Genomic DNA, 17,815 nt, shown 5'->3' on the forward strand with positions numbered 1-17,815 from the left:
GCTGAGAGCAGGTGCGTATTGTGCAAGACAACAGTCATAATATGGAAAGAAAAATCATAGCACAAATGCATGAAAGCCAAACACACTACAGCCAATAGGCCTACCTCAGACATAATTTTGTGTATCCACTCCTGTTTAGTTTGAGTTCAGTGAACTAATGGTATAAACTACTTAAGTAAAAATACTTTAAAGTACTACTTAAGTAGTTGTTTGTGGTATCTGTACTTTACTTTACTGTTTATATTTACTTCACTACATTCCTAAAGAATATAATGTACTTTTTACTCCATACATTTTCCCTGACACCCAAAATACTCCTTACATTTTGAATGCTTAGCAGGACAGGAAAATGGTCCAATTCACACACTTATCAAGAGAACATCCCTAGTCACCCCTACTGCCTCTGATCTGGCGGACTCAATGAACACAAACACTTTGTTTGTAGATTAGGTCTGAATGTTGGAGTGTGCCTCTGCTTTGCTTAATATAAACAATTTGAAATGATTCTACTTTTACTTTTGATACTTAAGTATTTTTTTGCAAATACATTTACTTTTGATACTTAAGTATATTTAAAACCAAATACTTTTAGACTTTTACTCAAGTAGTATTTTACTGGGTGACTTTCACTTTTACTTGAGCCATTTTCTATTAAGATACTGTATCTTTACTTTTACTCATGTATGAGAATTGGGTACTTTTTCCACCACTGCTAATATGGTGAGAGTAGAGTAGAAGCGATGAGAGGATTAAAGAGGGTTAATATGAGGGTGCAGCCTGGAGGTGGAGGAGGCCCGATGGAGTTGGGATTCAGCACAGGGAGATGGGCCGGGCCTGCAACGGGAGGAGCCGGGGTTTGTTCAGCAGGCAAACGAAGGAGGGTTAGTTCGAGTCCGTTCGTTTCGGGTAACGGAGGTTGTTTGGTTCAGTCGCTGAATGCAGTGAAAAGTTTACGCAGCACATCAGACAGTCGCTGTTTTCGTGAGCCGAGGAACAGTTGAGCAGACGGATGAGCGGACATTGTTTGTTTTTTCCTCAGGTGAGACTGGCAATAGGTGTAGCCTAACGGTCACTGCAAAAAGTCCCTGCTCCTCTGTAAACAACAGATTTGAGATGAAGATACCGGACGTCATTCAAGCCCTCCTCTTGGTCCAAAGTAAGTAGCCAACTCAACTTGAAATACTGCACTGTTATTTTATTAGCTTTTGGCCTACTATAATTTTGTCAAGCCTATACACATTGTGTTAATTTTGGGTCATTTGATCTAGCCTAGTTTAGCCTAACACACAGCACAGTGAGTCTGAGCAGTTATGCACTATTTTAGCACTAGATTTGTGTGCACGTGCACGCATAGGTATGGGGGTATGGGTCCTGTTCCCAAACCAGCAAGGTAAGCTCAACATTTCAAAGGCTGAAGTAGATGGCACTTTTTCTCATGCCCACATAATGTCAGATGAGAGGTAGTCCTACCCTGTTATTGTTTGGACAGAAATTATATTCTAAAGAAAAACCAGCTGCTAGAACTATGCTTCCAGAGACAGAACTATGAACTGGGTGTTTGTGTGTGTTTGTCTCTGTCTGTCTGTCTGTCTGTCTGTCTGTCTGTCTGTCTGTCTGTCTGTCTGTCTGTTTCTCGGTCTGTCTTGTCGGTCTTTGCTTCTTTTCTCTGCTCCTATCCATTCTCTTACCAGAGGACTGTAAAGCAGTTGAGTGTTATGGGATGTGTGTTTGGATACTGGTTGATGACCAGTACAGACTCACTTACTGACTTACTGGAATGGAAGCTGTTCAGACTAGAGCATGCAACAGTCTCACAGGTGTGTGTGTGTGTGTGTGTGTGTGTGTGTGTGTGTGTGTGTGTGTGTGCGTCTGTGTCTGTGTCTGTGCATGCGTCTGTGCAGGTATATGTTTGAGTACTATATGTGCTTGACTATGTATCTAATATACAATGTGCGTGTTTCTGTCGTTGGGTGTTTCTGTGGTCTGGAGTAACAAAGAGTAAATTACAGTGTGTGTTTTATAGGGTCTGTTTTTCCAGTGTGGTAAAGTATCTTTGCTAATGTGGTGTTAGTTGGTAGGGCTGATTCCTCTATGCCTCTCTTATTAAACACCTACTCTGAGCCCCAGGACAACACAGCTACGTAGGCTTACCCTACACCACTCTCTCCCACACCTCACCCACTCATACTCACCCCCATCACCTCATCTCTCTCCCATCAGGGCAAAAAGCTGCCACCTTATGCCCTCCACTTATCACTCCTCACTCTCTCTTTTGCCTTCTCTCTCCTTTAACCCTCTTTCCCATCTCTACCCTATTTCCTACCCTATCTCTCTGCCCATTTCTCCCTCTCCCTCCCTCCCTCTCTCTCTCTCGCTCTCTTTCTCTCTCTTTATAGTACAGCTGTGCAGCATTCTTACCTATACTTATTCTCTCTAAGTGTGATTGGTGGGCCAAGGTGTGTGTTTGTGGAGCTCTGGACAGGATGAGCTTATCAGAGGCAAAGTTATCTCAGGTCAGATGGAGTGCTTGGACAGAAATCAGAAAGGGATGTCATAAGTCAGTTGGAGCAGCATCCTTTCTCATAGATTTGTCCTTATAGGCACATATCTAGCATCACTTTAATACTCCCCAAATCCCAACCATAAACCCATTAGGGATGGAATTGCAAAACTGACCTTGAATCAGTGTGTAGCAGCCTCTTGCTCATCCTCCATTTTCCACCAGAATGTGTTGCTCAACTAGACACTTCATCCTGTTCAAAAGGGTTCCAAATGGGTTCCTATGAACACTTGATCCAGGGTTTTTCCCGCACAGTGTGTCTAATGGTTGAAGTTATCCAGTGGCAGTGAAACAGTTTCATGTTGAGTGAACTTTGGCTTTGGTCTGGCTATGTCACCATGGGATTTAATGGGGTCTCTTTAGCTGGGATGCTACTGCTGTAATGTTACTGTGGCTTCTGTGGGTTTTTTCCTGAGTCTCCTGTGGTGTGTGTATCTGAGTGTGTTTGTACATACATGTGTGTGTTTAACCAGAGTCCCCTGGTGTGAGTCTCCTGGTGTGTGTGTGTGAGTGACTAGGGTCTGTTTGTAATTAGTATAATGACTCTCATGTTTCTGTTACAGTCCCTGCGGCCTTCCTCTCCACTGCTGGTGAGTAGCCTCTTACTGATTTACCAGAATACTGTGTGTGCGTATGTGCGTGTGTGTTGTGTGTGTATGTATGTAAATATTTAGTATGAGTGCAACTTTAATGTAATGTATTAGGTTTGAGTGTGTGTACAGTATAAGTGTGTGTATGTTAGATATGACCGTGTTTGTGAGTGTGTTTATGTCATGCAAATAAGTCCATGCTTATCTCTCTTTCTTTCTTTCTTTCTTTCTTTCTTTCTTTCTTTCTTTCTTTCTTTCTTTCTTTCTTTCTTTCTTTCTTTCTTTCTTTCTTTCTTTCTTTCTTTCTTTCTTTCTTTCTTTCTTTCTTTCTTTCTTTTAGTGTTGGCCCAGTCCGACAGCAGCACTGTGGTGGTTGCGGGCTACAACGTGAGCGCCCCCACTGGCTCTAAGGTGGTACTGCAGTGTGTGAGCGGGCGCATGGTGTGGACCAGGGACAGACTGAAGGACAGACAGAGGGTGGTTCACTGGGACTTGTACCGCCCAGGGCCAGACTACGCCATGGAGAGGGTGGCAGACATGTTCTCTGCTGGAGACCAGCGCATCTATAACGGACACAACCAGGGGAGGGTCAGCCTCAGCCAATCAGCTTTCAACGACGGAAACTTCTCCCTCGTCATCAGAGGTGAGAGCTGTCTGTCTGTCTCTCTGTCTTTTTGTCTTAATGTGACTTGAGGCCATCTCTTTCTCTCCCTCTCTCCCTTTCTCTCTAGACATTGCGATAAGTGACAGAGGCCTATACTCCTGTAACCTGCACCATCACTACTGTCACCTGTATGAGACGATCAGAATACAGGTCAACGTCACCAAGTCACGTAAGTTCTGCCTTATCCCAAGTAGGGGAAAATAGTAATGATATGGTCGTATTGTGGTCCTAACCTCTCTCAACATGTGGTTGTATTGTGATCTATCTGTGTGTGTTTCAGGTCGTAAGGAGCAGCGGTTCTGGGACGGTCAGAAAGCTGTGTTTGTGGTGTTGGTAGGCAGCACAGTGGTGTTGCCGTGTGTGAATCGCCGCTCTGTGTGGACAGAAGATGGCAGTGAGGAGGAACAGCAGGTGTGTGTGTGTGTGTGTGTGTGTGTTATGAATGCTTTTTCACAGTACTAGAATGAGATGAGGAAGAATTAGACAGTGATGTCATTCAGGAGGATTATATCTGGACAGGAAGAAAAATTTAACTCCAAGTGAATAGAACTGAATGGAAGGATTGGAACAGCTGGCTTCCTTTATGACATGATCTCAAATACTTCTCTATCTTAGTCTTGTCATGTATACTTCCTGGGCACTTTTATGACCTAATATCTATCTTAACCCTCTATCCCATCTTAGGCAGTGCATGCTTTCCCAGCATTGCTTTCATTAATCATGTAATGACAGTCCAGTGATTACTTCAAGGGTAATTGGAAAGAAGGATATATTTTTAAAGTTATCAGGTTGCTGGTCTCTTTTACTATAATGTATTGTCCAATCCTTCTCTATCTGGTCTTAGGTGGTGCATTGGGACCGGCAGCCTCCGGGTGTTCGTCACGACCGTGCAGACCGCCTGATAGACCTGTACGCCTCTGGGGAGCAGCGCAGCTACGGACCCCTGTTCCTCCAGAGGAAGATGAAAATCAGCGCTGAGGCCTTCTCACAGGGAGACTTCTCTCTGGCTATCTCTGCCCTGCAGGTCCTCTATACCACCATCACGTGTCTGTCTGTCTGTGCACCACATGTAACAACTGTGTAACGTCATAGTAACTACAGTGGTACAGTGGTAAAACAGGGTTTTCTGACTGTATGCATCTGGCTGTCTGCCCCACAGCCAGGAGATCAGGGTCTGTACACCTGTCACCTACATCATCACTACTGTGGTCTCCATGAGAGAAGACAGTTTCAGCTCACCATAGGACCACCTGAGCCTCGGGCTACTGTTGCCCCCAGAGCACTGCCCAACCAAGACAAGGGTGAGATACTGCATGTACAACTTACAACACACACACACACACACACACACACACACACACACACACACACACACACACACACACACACACACACACACACACTATACTGCACTCCAGTTGACCACTGTAGAAATCGTGCAAGTGCATATGTACAACTTAGAGAGAAATCCCAGCTGCTCTTTCATTTGCTCTCCTCCCTCCCTATCCCTTCTTCCCTATCGTCCTCAAACATCATTGGCTTTTCCTTTTCTCCAAACAGCACATTTTAAGAGGTGGGAGGGGAGGAGGAAGAGGGGGACGAATAGAAGGAGAGTGGGAGTATAGGAGGAGCAGGGAGAGAGGAAGGAGAGGAGGGGGGAGTAACCAGTCGTAGTTAGGGGATTATATTTGTTTTATGAGCAGCTCTTCCTGCCTTGTCAGCTAGTGTGGCGCCAGACCCCTAAACCACCCTCCTCCCTCTTCCTCACCCCCCATACCCCTCCTTACCACACCTCCCCTCCTCACCCATCTCTCCCAACCCAACCCAGCCTTCCAAATCCTCCTTACCCTCAACCCACCCACGCCAGTCTCCCTAACCTACCCCCTCCTTACCCCTCTCCCCCAACCTAAACAGCCTTCCAAACCTCTCCCTCCTTACCCCTCCTCCCCTCCTTACCCCTCCTCCCCCCTACTTACCCCTCAACCTTCCAAACCGCCCACTCCTTACCTCGCAACCCACCCACACCAGTCTCCCTAACTTCCTAAACCAACTCCACCACCCCACTCAGCATTCAGCAACCCCCCCCCCCCCCCTCTCAAGAGGGAAAATGTGGATGGTGGAGTGTGTGTGTGCATGTGACGGAAAGGGAGGGGGGGGTAGTCTTAGGTTAGTTTTGAGGATCTGGTTTTGTCTTCAGACAGTCCCTGTCCCATTCCGCTCACTCTGCCACCAGACTCTCTCTCCCTCCCGGATAGCTCAGCTATGCTCTCTCCCCCTCTCTCCCCCTCTCTCCCTTTCTCTCCCCCCTCTCTCCCTTTCTCTCTAATTCACATTATTACCTCTCTTTTTCTTTCTCCTCTTTTTCTTTGCTCCGTCCATGATCAGAAGATAACTGTGTGTTTACGTCTGGGAATCAGCCAACCCACCAGGGCAAATGGGGAGGGAGGGGGAGGGAGAGAGAGAGGGAGAGGGGGAGGGAGGGAGAGATAGAGAGAGAGAGAGAGAGGTGCTATTCTGAAGCCACTAATGGGAGAATGTGGGAAAGTCATTGAGTGTGGTTGAGAAATATCTGTGTTCTCTGGAGCTATGGGTGTTTGGGTGTGTGTGTTTTCTCTCAATTCAAAGTTCCTCCAATCTCAGTGGAATAACATGTTTAAAACTTAACTTAACTCTTAGCAATTCCCAAACCCCCCACTACACTCCACCTCCCATCCATGACAGAACTCACACACACACACACACACACACACACACACACACACACACACACACACACACACACACAGAGCAGTAGATGATGTGTCTGTAGTACCCTCTGATTCAGCCCAGGGTGTCTGGCTTGCTGTTGACTTTGGCCCAGACCGGACATTCTAAAGGAGTTAGAGCATTTTTCTCTCTCCCTCCCTCTCTCTCCCTCTATCTCCCTCTATCTCTCGCTATCTCACTCTCTCTCCCTCTCTCTCTCTCTTTATTGCTCTCTCATTCCTTTGCTGTTTTTCTCCTCTCCCTATCCTGAGGTCCCACAGGCACTTATTTGAACTTGACTTTGCCTACATCTAGAGTATGTTTACCTCCATCTCATCAAAATGTATTCACTATTACAATCCTTTTTCTCTCTTTCCCTCATGCTCTCTTCTGCCCCTCTGCCTTTCTCTCTCTCTCTTTTGTTGTTTATTGACAGAAACAGGAAGTTCGCCTCAAAAGGGCATTGGATAGCATGAATAAAGGCAAATCATCTGGATGGGACAGTATTCCTCCAGAGGTCTATCATTTTGTTTTGAAAGAATGATGTCCACTGTTGCTCGAAATAATTAACACAGCTGTTCCCAAAGATTGATTTGGGAGAGATGTGAACACAGCACTAATTTCGCTTTATTTAAAAAAGGTAAGGATGCCACCAGTGTTCTCACTATGGCCACCTATCTTTGATAAACACAGATATTAAACTTTTCCAAAATGTTGTCGTCCCCTCTCGACACTTACCGAAACTTTAACAGAACGCTCAAATCAATTCAATTTGACCTCATTAGATGGAATAAAATCCCAGTTGCTTTAACCAGCAGAATATCTATTGTCAAAATGAATATATTGCCACAGCTGAATTTCTGTCGTTCAATGCTTCCCATGGCTCCCCCTTCTGGCTATTGGGATAAAATTCATAGTGCGGTTTCAAACGTTATATGGCAAGGTAAACGATCCCGGATAAAAATGAACAAACTTACAAAGAGGGAAAGACGTAGGAGGACTATCCTTACCAAACTTTAAATTGTATTTCCAGGCACTAGCATTTTGCCTCATGAATGTAAATATTCAATGCTTTGCATCTATTATGTTACTTAACGATGATAGCTCCTTGAATCTCTCAAACAAACAGAAACGATTACTGCTGGCTATATATATATATATATATATACCTATTTAAATATTTTTGACTTTCAGGCCCACGGGAAAGGGGTGGTATGGGGAGGGTTTTCTCTGGTCGCTGGGAGGGGGGTGGCTGGTCTGGGGGGAGACTGACGAGCAACCCTAGTTGCTAGTGGGGTTGGATGGAGCGATGTTGACTGGGTGGGGTTGGGGGAATGGGATGGGAGGTTGGGGGTGGAGTCCCACTTCTTTTTTGTTTGCTTTTCCTGTTTCTATTTAATTTATTATTACTTAAACTCTGTATGTATTTCTTACAGTTTTTTTCCCCAACAAAAAAGGACAAAACAAATAAAAATTGGTCATAAATAAATAAGAAACAGGAAATTCACTTGATGAGAGAGAGAGACAGAGAGAGAGAGAGAGAGACCCCAAGTATGGGTAGCTGCAGCCCAAAATGGCCAGTGGGTGTGTCGAACGGAGGTTGTTCGGTTTGTCTCCATAGGGGAACTGTTTTTGGTGCTAGGTAGAACCCTTTGCAGAGGGTTCTACCTAGAACCCTTTATGTAGGGTTCTTCAAAGAACCCTCTATAAATGGTTCTTCCAATAACACTTTTATCACCTAAAGGTTCTTCCTAGAACCCTCTATGAATGGTTCTACCAAGAAGCCTTTTTATCTTTGAAGGGTTCTTCCTAGAACCCTCTATGAACGGTTCCACCAGCCTTATTAGCCTTTAAATTAAACTCTTTATGACAATACATTACATACTGTATATCAAAAGGCCTTTCTTTGAGGGCCTAGTTATACCCTAACACAGGGGTGTTAGGAAACTCCTGGTTTACAGGCCACATCAGGCCTGCAAGTCACATTATGCACACTTGCAAAGTGATGTGTAATTTCTATTGGAATCCAGCCAGAGTGAGGATATCCAACAATTATAACTTTTAATCACCCGCAACCTGCATTCAGAATGGGAAGATAGATAAATGAGACTACTAAACCAGGGGTGTCAAACTCATTCCATGGAGGGCCTAGTGTCTGCTGGTTTTTGTTTTTTCATTTCAATTAAGACCTAGACAACCAGGTGAGGGGAGATCCTTAGTAATTAGTGACCTTAATTCATCAATGAAGTACAAGGGAGGAGCGAAAACCCGCAGACCCTCGGCCCTCCGTGGAATGAGTTTGACACGTGACCTAAACTGGAAGCCAATATCAGGGTGACAGTCACAGTAAGCACACACATATACAGTGGGGAAAAAAAGTATTTAGTCAGCCACCAATTGTGCAAGTTCTCCCACTTAAAAAGATGAGAGAGGCCTGTAATTTTCATCATAGGTACACGTCAACTATGACAGACAAATTAAGAAAAAAAAATCCAGAAAATCACACTGTAGGATTTTTTAATGAATTTATTTGCAAATTATGGTGGAAAATAAGTATTTGGTCACCTACAAACAAGCAAGATTTCTGGCTCTCACAGACCTGTAACTTCTTCTTTAAGAGGCTCCTCTGTCCTCCACTCGTTACCTGTATTTATAGCACCTGTTTGAACTTGTTATCAGTATAAAAGACACCTGTCCACAACCTCAAACAGTCACACTCCAAACTCCACTATGGCCAAGACCAAAGAGCTGTCAAAGGACACCAGAAACAAAATTGTAGACCTGCACCAGGCTGGGAAGACTGAATCTGCAATAGGTGAGCAGCTTGGTTTGAAGAAATCAACTGTGGGAGCAATTATTAGGAAATGGAAGACATACAAGTCCACTGATAATCTCCCTCGATCTGGGGCTCCACGCAAGATCTCACCCCGTGGGGTCAAAATGATCACAAGAACGGTGAGCAAAAATCCCAGAACCACACAGGGGGACCTAGTGAATGACCTGCAGAGAGCTGGGACCAAAGTAACAAAGCCTACCATCAGTAACACACTACGCCGCCAGGGACTCAAATCCTGCAGTTCCAGACGTGTCCCCCTGCTTAAGCCAGTACATGTCCAGGCCCGTCTGAAGTTTGCTAGAGTGAATTTGGATGATCCAGAAGAGGATTGGGAGAATGTCATATAGTCAGATGAAACCAAAATATAACTTTTTGGTAAAAACTCAACTCGTCGTGTTTGGAGGACAAAGAATGCTGAGTTGCATCCAAAGAACACCATACCTACTGTGAAGCATGGGGGTGTAAACATCATGCTTTGGGGCTGTTTTTCTGCAAAGGGACCAGGACGACTGATCCGTGTAAAGGAAAGAATGAATGGGGCCATGTATCGTGAGATTTTGAGTGAAAATCTCCTTCCATCAGCAAGGGCATTGAAGATGAAACGTGGCTGGGTCTTTCAGCATGACAATAATCCCAAACACACTGCCCGGGCAACGAAGGAGTGGCTTCGTAAGAAGCATTTCAAGGTCCTGGAGTGGCCTAGCCAGTCTCCAGATCTCAACCCCATAGAAAATCTTTGAGGGAGTTGAAAGTCCGTGTTGCCCAGCGACAGCCCCAAAACATCACTGCTCTAGAGGAGATCTGCATGGAGGAATGGGCCAAAATAGTGTGTGAAAACCTTGTGAAGACTTACAGAAAACGTTTGACCTGTGTCATTGCCAACAAAGGGTATATAACAAAGTATTGAGAAACTTTTGTTATTGACCAAATACTTATTTTCCACCATAATTTGCAAATAAATTCATAAAAAATCCTACAATGTGATTTTCTGGAAATTTTTTTCTTATTTTGTCTGTCATAGTTGACGTGTACCTATGATGAAAATTAAAGGCCTCTCTCATCTTTTTAAGTGGGAGAACTTGCACAATTGGTGGCTGACTAAATACTTTTTTTCCCCACTGTACAACGCATTCAGGCAACAGTACACCCATCATCAGTAAAAAATAAACAATCGTCAGTTTTATAACTGAACATTTACAATTATTTGTGTAAAACTAAAATAAAATACGACTCAAACTCATCCTCTGGCTTCAAAAGAGAAGTCCAAACTCTCCCGGTACGGTAGTTGTTTGGTGAAAAGAACAAAACAATACTAATTCAAAACAGTCTAACCTATAGCAGAACGCTTTCGACCCACTCCTTTCCTTTCGACACACCCACTCCTTTCCTTTCGACACACCCACTCCAGTCCTTTCCTTTTGACACATCCACTCCTTTCCTTTCGACACATCCACTCCTTTCCTTTCGACACATCCACTCCTTTCCTTTCGACACACCCACTCCAGTCCTTTCCTTTTGACACATCCACTCCTTTCCTTTCGACACACCCACTCCAGTCCTTTCCTTTCGACACATCCACTCCTTTCCTTTCGACACACCCACTCCAGTCCTTTCCTTTTGACACATCCACTCCTTTCCTTTCGACACATCCACTCCTTTCCTTTCGACACATCCACTCCTTTCCTTTCGACACATCCTTTCCTTTCGACACACCCACTCCAGTCCTTTCCTTTTGACACACCCACTCCAGTCCTTTCCTTTCGACACACCCACTCCAGTCCTTTCCTTTCGACACACCCACTCCAGTTCTTTCCTTTCGACACATCCACTCCTTTCCTTTCGACACATCCACTCCTTTCCTTTCGACACACCCACTCCAGTCCTTTCCTTTCGACACACCCACTCCAGTCCTTTCCTTTCAACACACCCACTCCAGTCCTTTCCACACATCCACTCCTTTCTTTTCCACACACCCACTCCAGTCCTTTCCTTTCGACACATCCACTCCTTTCCTTTCGACACATCCACTCCTTTCCTTTCGACACACCCACTCCAGTCCTTTCCTTTCAACACACCCACTCCAGTCCTTTCGACACATCCACTCCTTTCCTTTCAACACACCCACTCGAACATACTCCAGTCGCCATATTAGGCTGCAGCTACCCCCTTCCTCCCCCTCCCCCCCATTTGGCCCACTTCTCAGTGTTGTTCAGGCAGAGAGGGTAAGGGTCTGAGGCCACGCGCACACACACACACATGACGCATGCGCACACACGCGCACACACACACACACACACACACACACACACACACACACACACACACACACACACACACAATGGTCTGAAACCAGTCTACTGTGACAGACATGCTTGAAGAGTTACAGTACAGAAAGCACTGAATCCCCTTCTCCTTCTTTCCCTCCCTCCTTCCATCTGTCCCTCCCTCCATCCCTCTCTCTGTGTTTTACTGCCAGGAAAAATAAATCACAGTATGACTTCAGGTCTGGAACTCATTTAGGCTCAAACACACTGGGCAGCTGCTCCCCGGCTGCCTCTTGCCTTGCACATTTTTTATGAGCATAAAGGAAACCAGCAGTTGTAGTGGCTCTACTTCTCAACACTCAGCAGATCAGCACACAGCTATTGTTAATTTTCCAATTGTTGTCCACTATCATGGATTTTTTGTTTTGTTACAACAAGGCTTGGCACTGGTAGGGATGATATCATGGTGTTGGAGTTCCCAATTGACATGACAAAAGAGACAAAGACGCACGTATATACACACATACACACACACACACTGAATAACTGTGAGATTGACTTCTACTGGCTTTGCAGGGAAAGGAATCTAAATGCCCTAGCCAATGATATCACAGTCTGATCTACTAGCGCTCCATCCACGTTGCCACTATAAACACACGCACACACGCACACACGCACACACACACACACACACACACACACACACACAACGGTCTGAAATCAAATATGTACAAATACTCAAAAGCAAGTACAGAAGTACAGAAACTATTTATTTTTTTGACATATCCCTAAGCCTGAACATAGCAAACAGGTCAGTTATTGATTTATTACATCTGTAAGCTATATTGTACAGCAGACTGTCCAATGTATTTAGCTGCTGTTGTTGTTCACTCGCTTTACCAGAGCAGCATCAGTGAAGCTTCCAACAGTGACCAGAGTGCCCCACCTGGTGGTCAGAATATACTTTTATCTTAGTCTGGGTGAATTACAGACAGGGGGAGCCATTGGTTAACGCTCCTCTCTCTGTTCCTCAGAGGCCAGCAAGGCTGAGGCGCCACGTGTCATCAACGTCATCCTGCCCGATCAGCGACATCATTTCCTGCTGCCCCTGGGCTACATCCTGACCACACTCCTCCTCCTGGCCTTCATTGTCCTCATCATCATCATTGTCACCCGCCGACGCAAGACCAAAGGTCTGAGCTCCTCTACTAAGACCTGACTAACTAACTTTGGATCTGTGTCTGTCTGTCAGCTTTCTCTCTCCCTCTCTCTCGCTCTGTCAGTGTGTCTTAGTCAGCCTGACTTCATCTTTACTGTGTTCTTTTGTTTCAGCGGTGGAGTTTTACCCACAGACATCTTTGAGGTGAGAAACTTGGATGCACGCATGCACACGCTCTCTCGCTCACTCACTGACTCACTCACTCCTCTCTCTGTGATAGGTCAAACAGGGGTGATATGGCCACCAATGAGTTTGAGATGGATGTTCCTGAAGTCAAGACGTGCAACCAGGAGGAGAAGAAACTAGGTGTGTGTGTGTGTGTGCCTGCCTGCGTGTGTGTGTGTGTGTGTGTGTGTATATATATATATTCACTCCACTCTCTCCTGTCTCTCAGACTACAAAAACAACCTGCTGAGGGAGAAGGTTCCGATGTCCACCCTGCCCAAAGTCATCGACCTGGACAAGGGTAACACACATGCACACACACACACACTTAAACCCTCCAAGTCTCTCATCCATATGAAGTATGCAGGGCCGGCTCTAGACTTTTTTATTTTAAAAAAACAATTTTTTTTAACACATTCTGTGCAATTCTACACATTTTGCCATGGGGCAGATAATTATTTTTGCAGTTTGAAAGCTAATTTCCTGCAATTCTATACATTTTTCCATGACTTATGCCATGTTCATGATATCTGACTGAGTGTGACTAACAAGATCAATGGGGGCCCCCTGGAGGTCAGGGCCCCTGGGCACGTGCCCTGCGTGCCCGCTCGGTATTTGGCCATGATTACTACAAGTTTAGATTACTGGTTAGACTAACTTACCAATAAAAAATGTTTTGTTAGCTGACATGGCTAATTGAGTGGCTGTCAGTGACTTGATACACACCAGAAACTTTTGAGCGTGAAAAAACCAGCAGCGTTGCAGTTCTTGACACAAACCGGTGTGCCTGGCACCTACTGCCATACCCTGTTCAAAGGCACTTAAATATTTTGTCTTGCCCATTCACCCTCTGAATGGCACACAATCCATGTCTCAATTGTCTCAAGGCTTAAAAATCCTTATTTAACCCGTCTCCTCCTCTACATCTAAACAAATTTGAAGTGGATTTAACAAGTGACATCAATAAGGGATCATAGCTTTCACCTGGATTCACCTGGTCAGTCTGTCATGGAAAGAGCAGGTGTTCTTAATGTTTTGTACACTCTGTACAAAACATTACATTAAATGTACTTTTACAAATGTAATAAATACACTACCGGTCAAAAGTTTTAGAACACCTACTCATTCAAGGGTTTTTCTTTATTTTTTTACTATTTTCTACATTGTAGAATAATAGTGAAGACATCAAAACTATGAAATAACACATGGAATCATGTAGTAACCAAAAAAGTGTTAAACAAATCAAAATATATTTTATATTTGAGGTTCTTCAAATAGCCACCCTTTGCCTTGATGACAGCTTTGCACACTCTAGGCATTCTCTCAACCAGCATCATGAGGTAGTCACCTGGAATGCAATTCAATTAACAGGTGTGCCTTGTTAAAAGTTAATTTGTGGAATTTCTTTCCTTCTTAATGCATTTGAGCCAATCAGTTCTGTTGTGACAAGGTAGGGAGGGTATACAGAACATAGCCCTATTTGGTAAAAAACCAAGTCCATATTATGGCAAGAACCGGTCAAATAAGCAAAGAGAAACGACAGTCCATCATTACTTTAAGACATGAAGGTCAGTCAATCTGGAGCGTTTCAAGAACTTTGAAAGTTTCTTCAAGTGCAGTCGCAAAAACCATCAAGCGCTATGATGAAACTGGCTCTCATGAGGACCGCCACAGGAATGGAAGACCCAGAGTTACCTCTGCTGCAGAGGATAAGTTCATTACCAGCCTCAGAAATTGCAGCGCAAATAAATGCTTCACGGAGTTCAAGTAACAGACACATCTCAACATCAACTGTTCAGACTGTGTGAATCAGGCCTTCATGGTCGAAATGCTGCAAAGAAACCACTAATAAAGGACACCAATAAGAAGAAGAGACTTGCTTGGGCCAAGAAACACGAGCAATGGACATTAGACCGGTGGAAATGTGGAAATGTTGGGTTCCAACCGCCGTGTCTTTGAGACGCGGTGTGGGTGAACGGATGATATCCGCATGTGTATTTTCCATCGTAAAGCATGGAGGAGGAGGTGTTATGGTGTGGGGGTGCTTTGCTGGTGACACTGTCTGTGATTTATTTAGAATTCAAGGCACATTTAACCAGCATGGCTACCACCGCATTCTGCAGCGATACGCCATCCCATCTGGTTTGGGCTTAGAAGGGACTATCATTTGTTTTTCAACAGGACAATGACCCAACACACCTCCAGGCTGTGTAAGGGCTATTTTACCAAGAAGGAGAGTGATGGAGTGCTGCATCAGATGACTTGGCCTCCACCATCCCCTGACCTCAACCCAATTGAGAGGGTTTGAGATGAGTCGGACCACAGAGTGAAGGAAAAGCAGCCAACAAGTGCTCAGCATACGTGGGAACTCCTTCAAGACTGTTGGAAAAGCATTCCAGGTGAAGCTGGTTGAGAGAATGCCAAGAGTGGGCAAAGCTGTCATCAAGGCAAAGGGTGGCTATTTGAAGAATCTCAAATATAAAATATATTTTGATTTGTTTAACACTTTTTTTGTTTACTACATGATTCCATATGTGTTATTTCATAATTTTGATGTCTTCACTATTATTCTACAATGTAGAAAATAGTACAAATAAAGAAAAACCCTTGAAGGTGTTCTAAAACTTTTGACCAGTGTATATTTATTTATGTATTTATTATTATTATTATTATTATATTATTATTATTATTATTATTATTATTATTATATATGCAAACTTCATTACAATAATCTCGCTCTCTCTCTTTCAGAGATGGAGAAGGTGTATTGGAAATGAGAGGAGTCAGCTTGCCGCTGGCTGGTCCAGAGGCAGACACTACAGACACAGGCTGCATTCCAAACCAACCCCTAGGCCCTCTGCTGCTGGTGTGCTGTAGGGATGTCCACTCTACTCCACTAGTCCCACCTCTACATTCCACCTCCAGCCTCTCACCCAGGACCCATAACACAGTCAGACCCTTCACTCACATCTGATAACCACAATGTGATTGTAAAGCTTACCGTATGCTTCCTAGTCGAAACAGTTTGCGCATATATTATGACAAAATATTGTGACGTTTTTGTTCATACACACAAAACATTTTCTTGAGGCAAGTCGAAGTTCGGTAGCCGAAGTCTACACCCTTTTTGTCAGTGATTGTTCAACTGTACTACTCCTAGTAGGAGTGGGAACTATGGAAGGGATTCTTCAATGAAGTGTTTGTTGTCATTCAACGAGAGACAACTAGTTTTCATGCACATTTTTTCACTTGAGAAATACTGCACCAAACATCTTAGTTAGAAGTAAAATTTTGCAACTAAGACCTCCTCGGCCAAAACGTCAATTTATTACAGATTTCTTGATTTATCTTAGATTAATTCGGACTATTTGTATACTGGCTATGTTGTTGCTACGGCGTCTCATGCTTTTTTTCTTGTTTTTCAAGCGAACGTCTTTTAAGGGAGTATGTGAGGCACAGAGGTTCGCTTCGCCTAGCCGAGTTCTGCTAGGAGCAAAGCGAACCTAGTATGTGAGTGCCTTTAAGCAGTTAAACAGCAGTACTATTACTTTCATATTGTTACAATTATGTAATTGCTTGTGTGAATTTGACGTTATGGTAAGGTATTTATTTACAAAGATGCACAGGGTTTAAATTACAAGGTTGCCGAGGCCCAGAGTTTTTCCCAAGTTAGGTTAGATGGTTAGGCTACCTCCAGTCCCTATGAGGCAAGTACCTGTGTCTCTCAGCACCACTGAACCCTCTGGAGGGGAGTGAAGGCCATGACTTCTTCAGGCAGCATTATACGCTACAGATAGAAGTTATCATTAGACACAGACCTAGGATCAACCTACAATCCCAACCTTAACCATTAAGAGGGAACAATGCAAAACTGACCATAGATCAGTGTCTTGGGGCAACTTCATCCTACTCTGCTTCACATTTGCAACTACAGTATATACAGTAATTGTGGTTAAAAACCTATTGTGAGGGATCATACTGCCGTCACGTGACTATTGACGTATTGTATGGTCACCTTTTGACTGACTAGGTCGTCAGTGTAAAATATAACTAGTTTTCAATGACTTACCTGGCTAAACAAAGGTTAAATAAAATGATACGTGTAATTTTCTAATAAATAAGCCATTGCATTGCACATTATGAACTGTTTTTATTTGTGTACTCTGATGCTTTATGTTACTATTGTATCGTTAATGGACTGAATCCCTTACATCCGTTCAGTTTTTACACTTTCCTGTATCACGTCTCCTTGTCTGCAAAACAAATAGCTTATTGGGACAATAAAGATCTACTCTACTCAACTCTACTTTCTTACTAGACTTTCCTCTGTCAACTTTCCTTCTGTCTTATTGCAACAGAGGCATTTTATGTGAAGATGCTCACATTATTCTTTGCTCTCCATGTTTGTTTGATGTAAATACACTTGTTCATGAATTTTACAAACAAAGTATGCCTGAAAAAAACACTCAACTGGCACTGTAGTGCAAATGAAACCACATGCATTACAGCTGTGGAGAGGCACATTCATAAAACATCAAACCAGTTTTAAGATTCATACAGATTGGATTGGTGCACATAGCACACCTATCACAATATTAACAAGATACAGGAGAAAAATAATGTTCTTTATTCAGAATTCCCTTCAGTGTTTAACTGAATGCTTTGCATTGAGAGAAACTGAGTGTAAATTTACCATGGCAGATAGTTGTATGAATGACTCCCCTTTATAGCTGCTGTAGCAGTCAGTGATGCACTCTGGGTTCCATGGCCAA

At 43.8% G+C, this 17,815-nt stretch overlaps 1 protein-coding gene across 1 annotated transcript; it reads left to right on the top strand.

The window, feature by feature from the left end:
• Positions 1-819: 819 nt before the first annotated feature.
• Positions 820-16,444, top strand: LOC121577691 (matrix remodeling-associated protein 8-like). Its single transcript, XM_041891472.2, has 12 exons — positions 820-1,156; positions 3,124-3,150; positions 3,491-3,793; positions 3,882-3,983; positions 4,095-4,225; positions 4,659-4,838; positions 4,974-5,115; positions 12,694-12,852; positions 12,992-13,022; positions 13,099-13,184; positions 13,273-13,344; positions 15,795-16,444. The coding sequence occupies exons 1-12, from the start codon at positions 1,114-1,116 to the stop codon at positions 15,818-15,820; spliced, it is 1,302 nt and encodes a 433-aa protein (XP_041747406.1). The 5' UTR covers positions 820-1,113; the 3' UTR covers positions 15,821-16,444.
• The last annotated feature ends 1,371 nt before the right edge of the window (positions 16,445-17,815 follow it).

The sequence above is a fragment of the Coregonus clupeaformis genome, chromosome 12 (assembly GCF_020615455.1).
Source record: "Coregonus clupeaformis isolate EN_2021a chromosome 12, ASM2061545v1, whole genome shotgun sequence".
NCBI classification, from domain to species: Eukaryota; Metazoa; Chordata; class Actinopteri; order Salmoniformes; family Salmonidae; genus Coregonus; species Coregonus clupeaformis.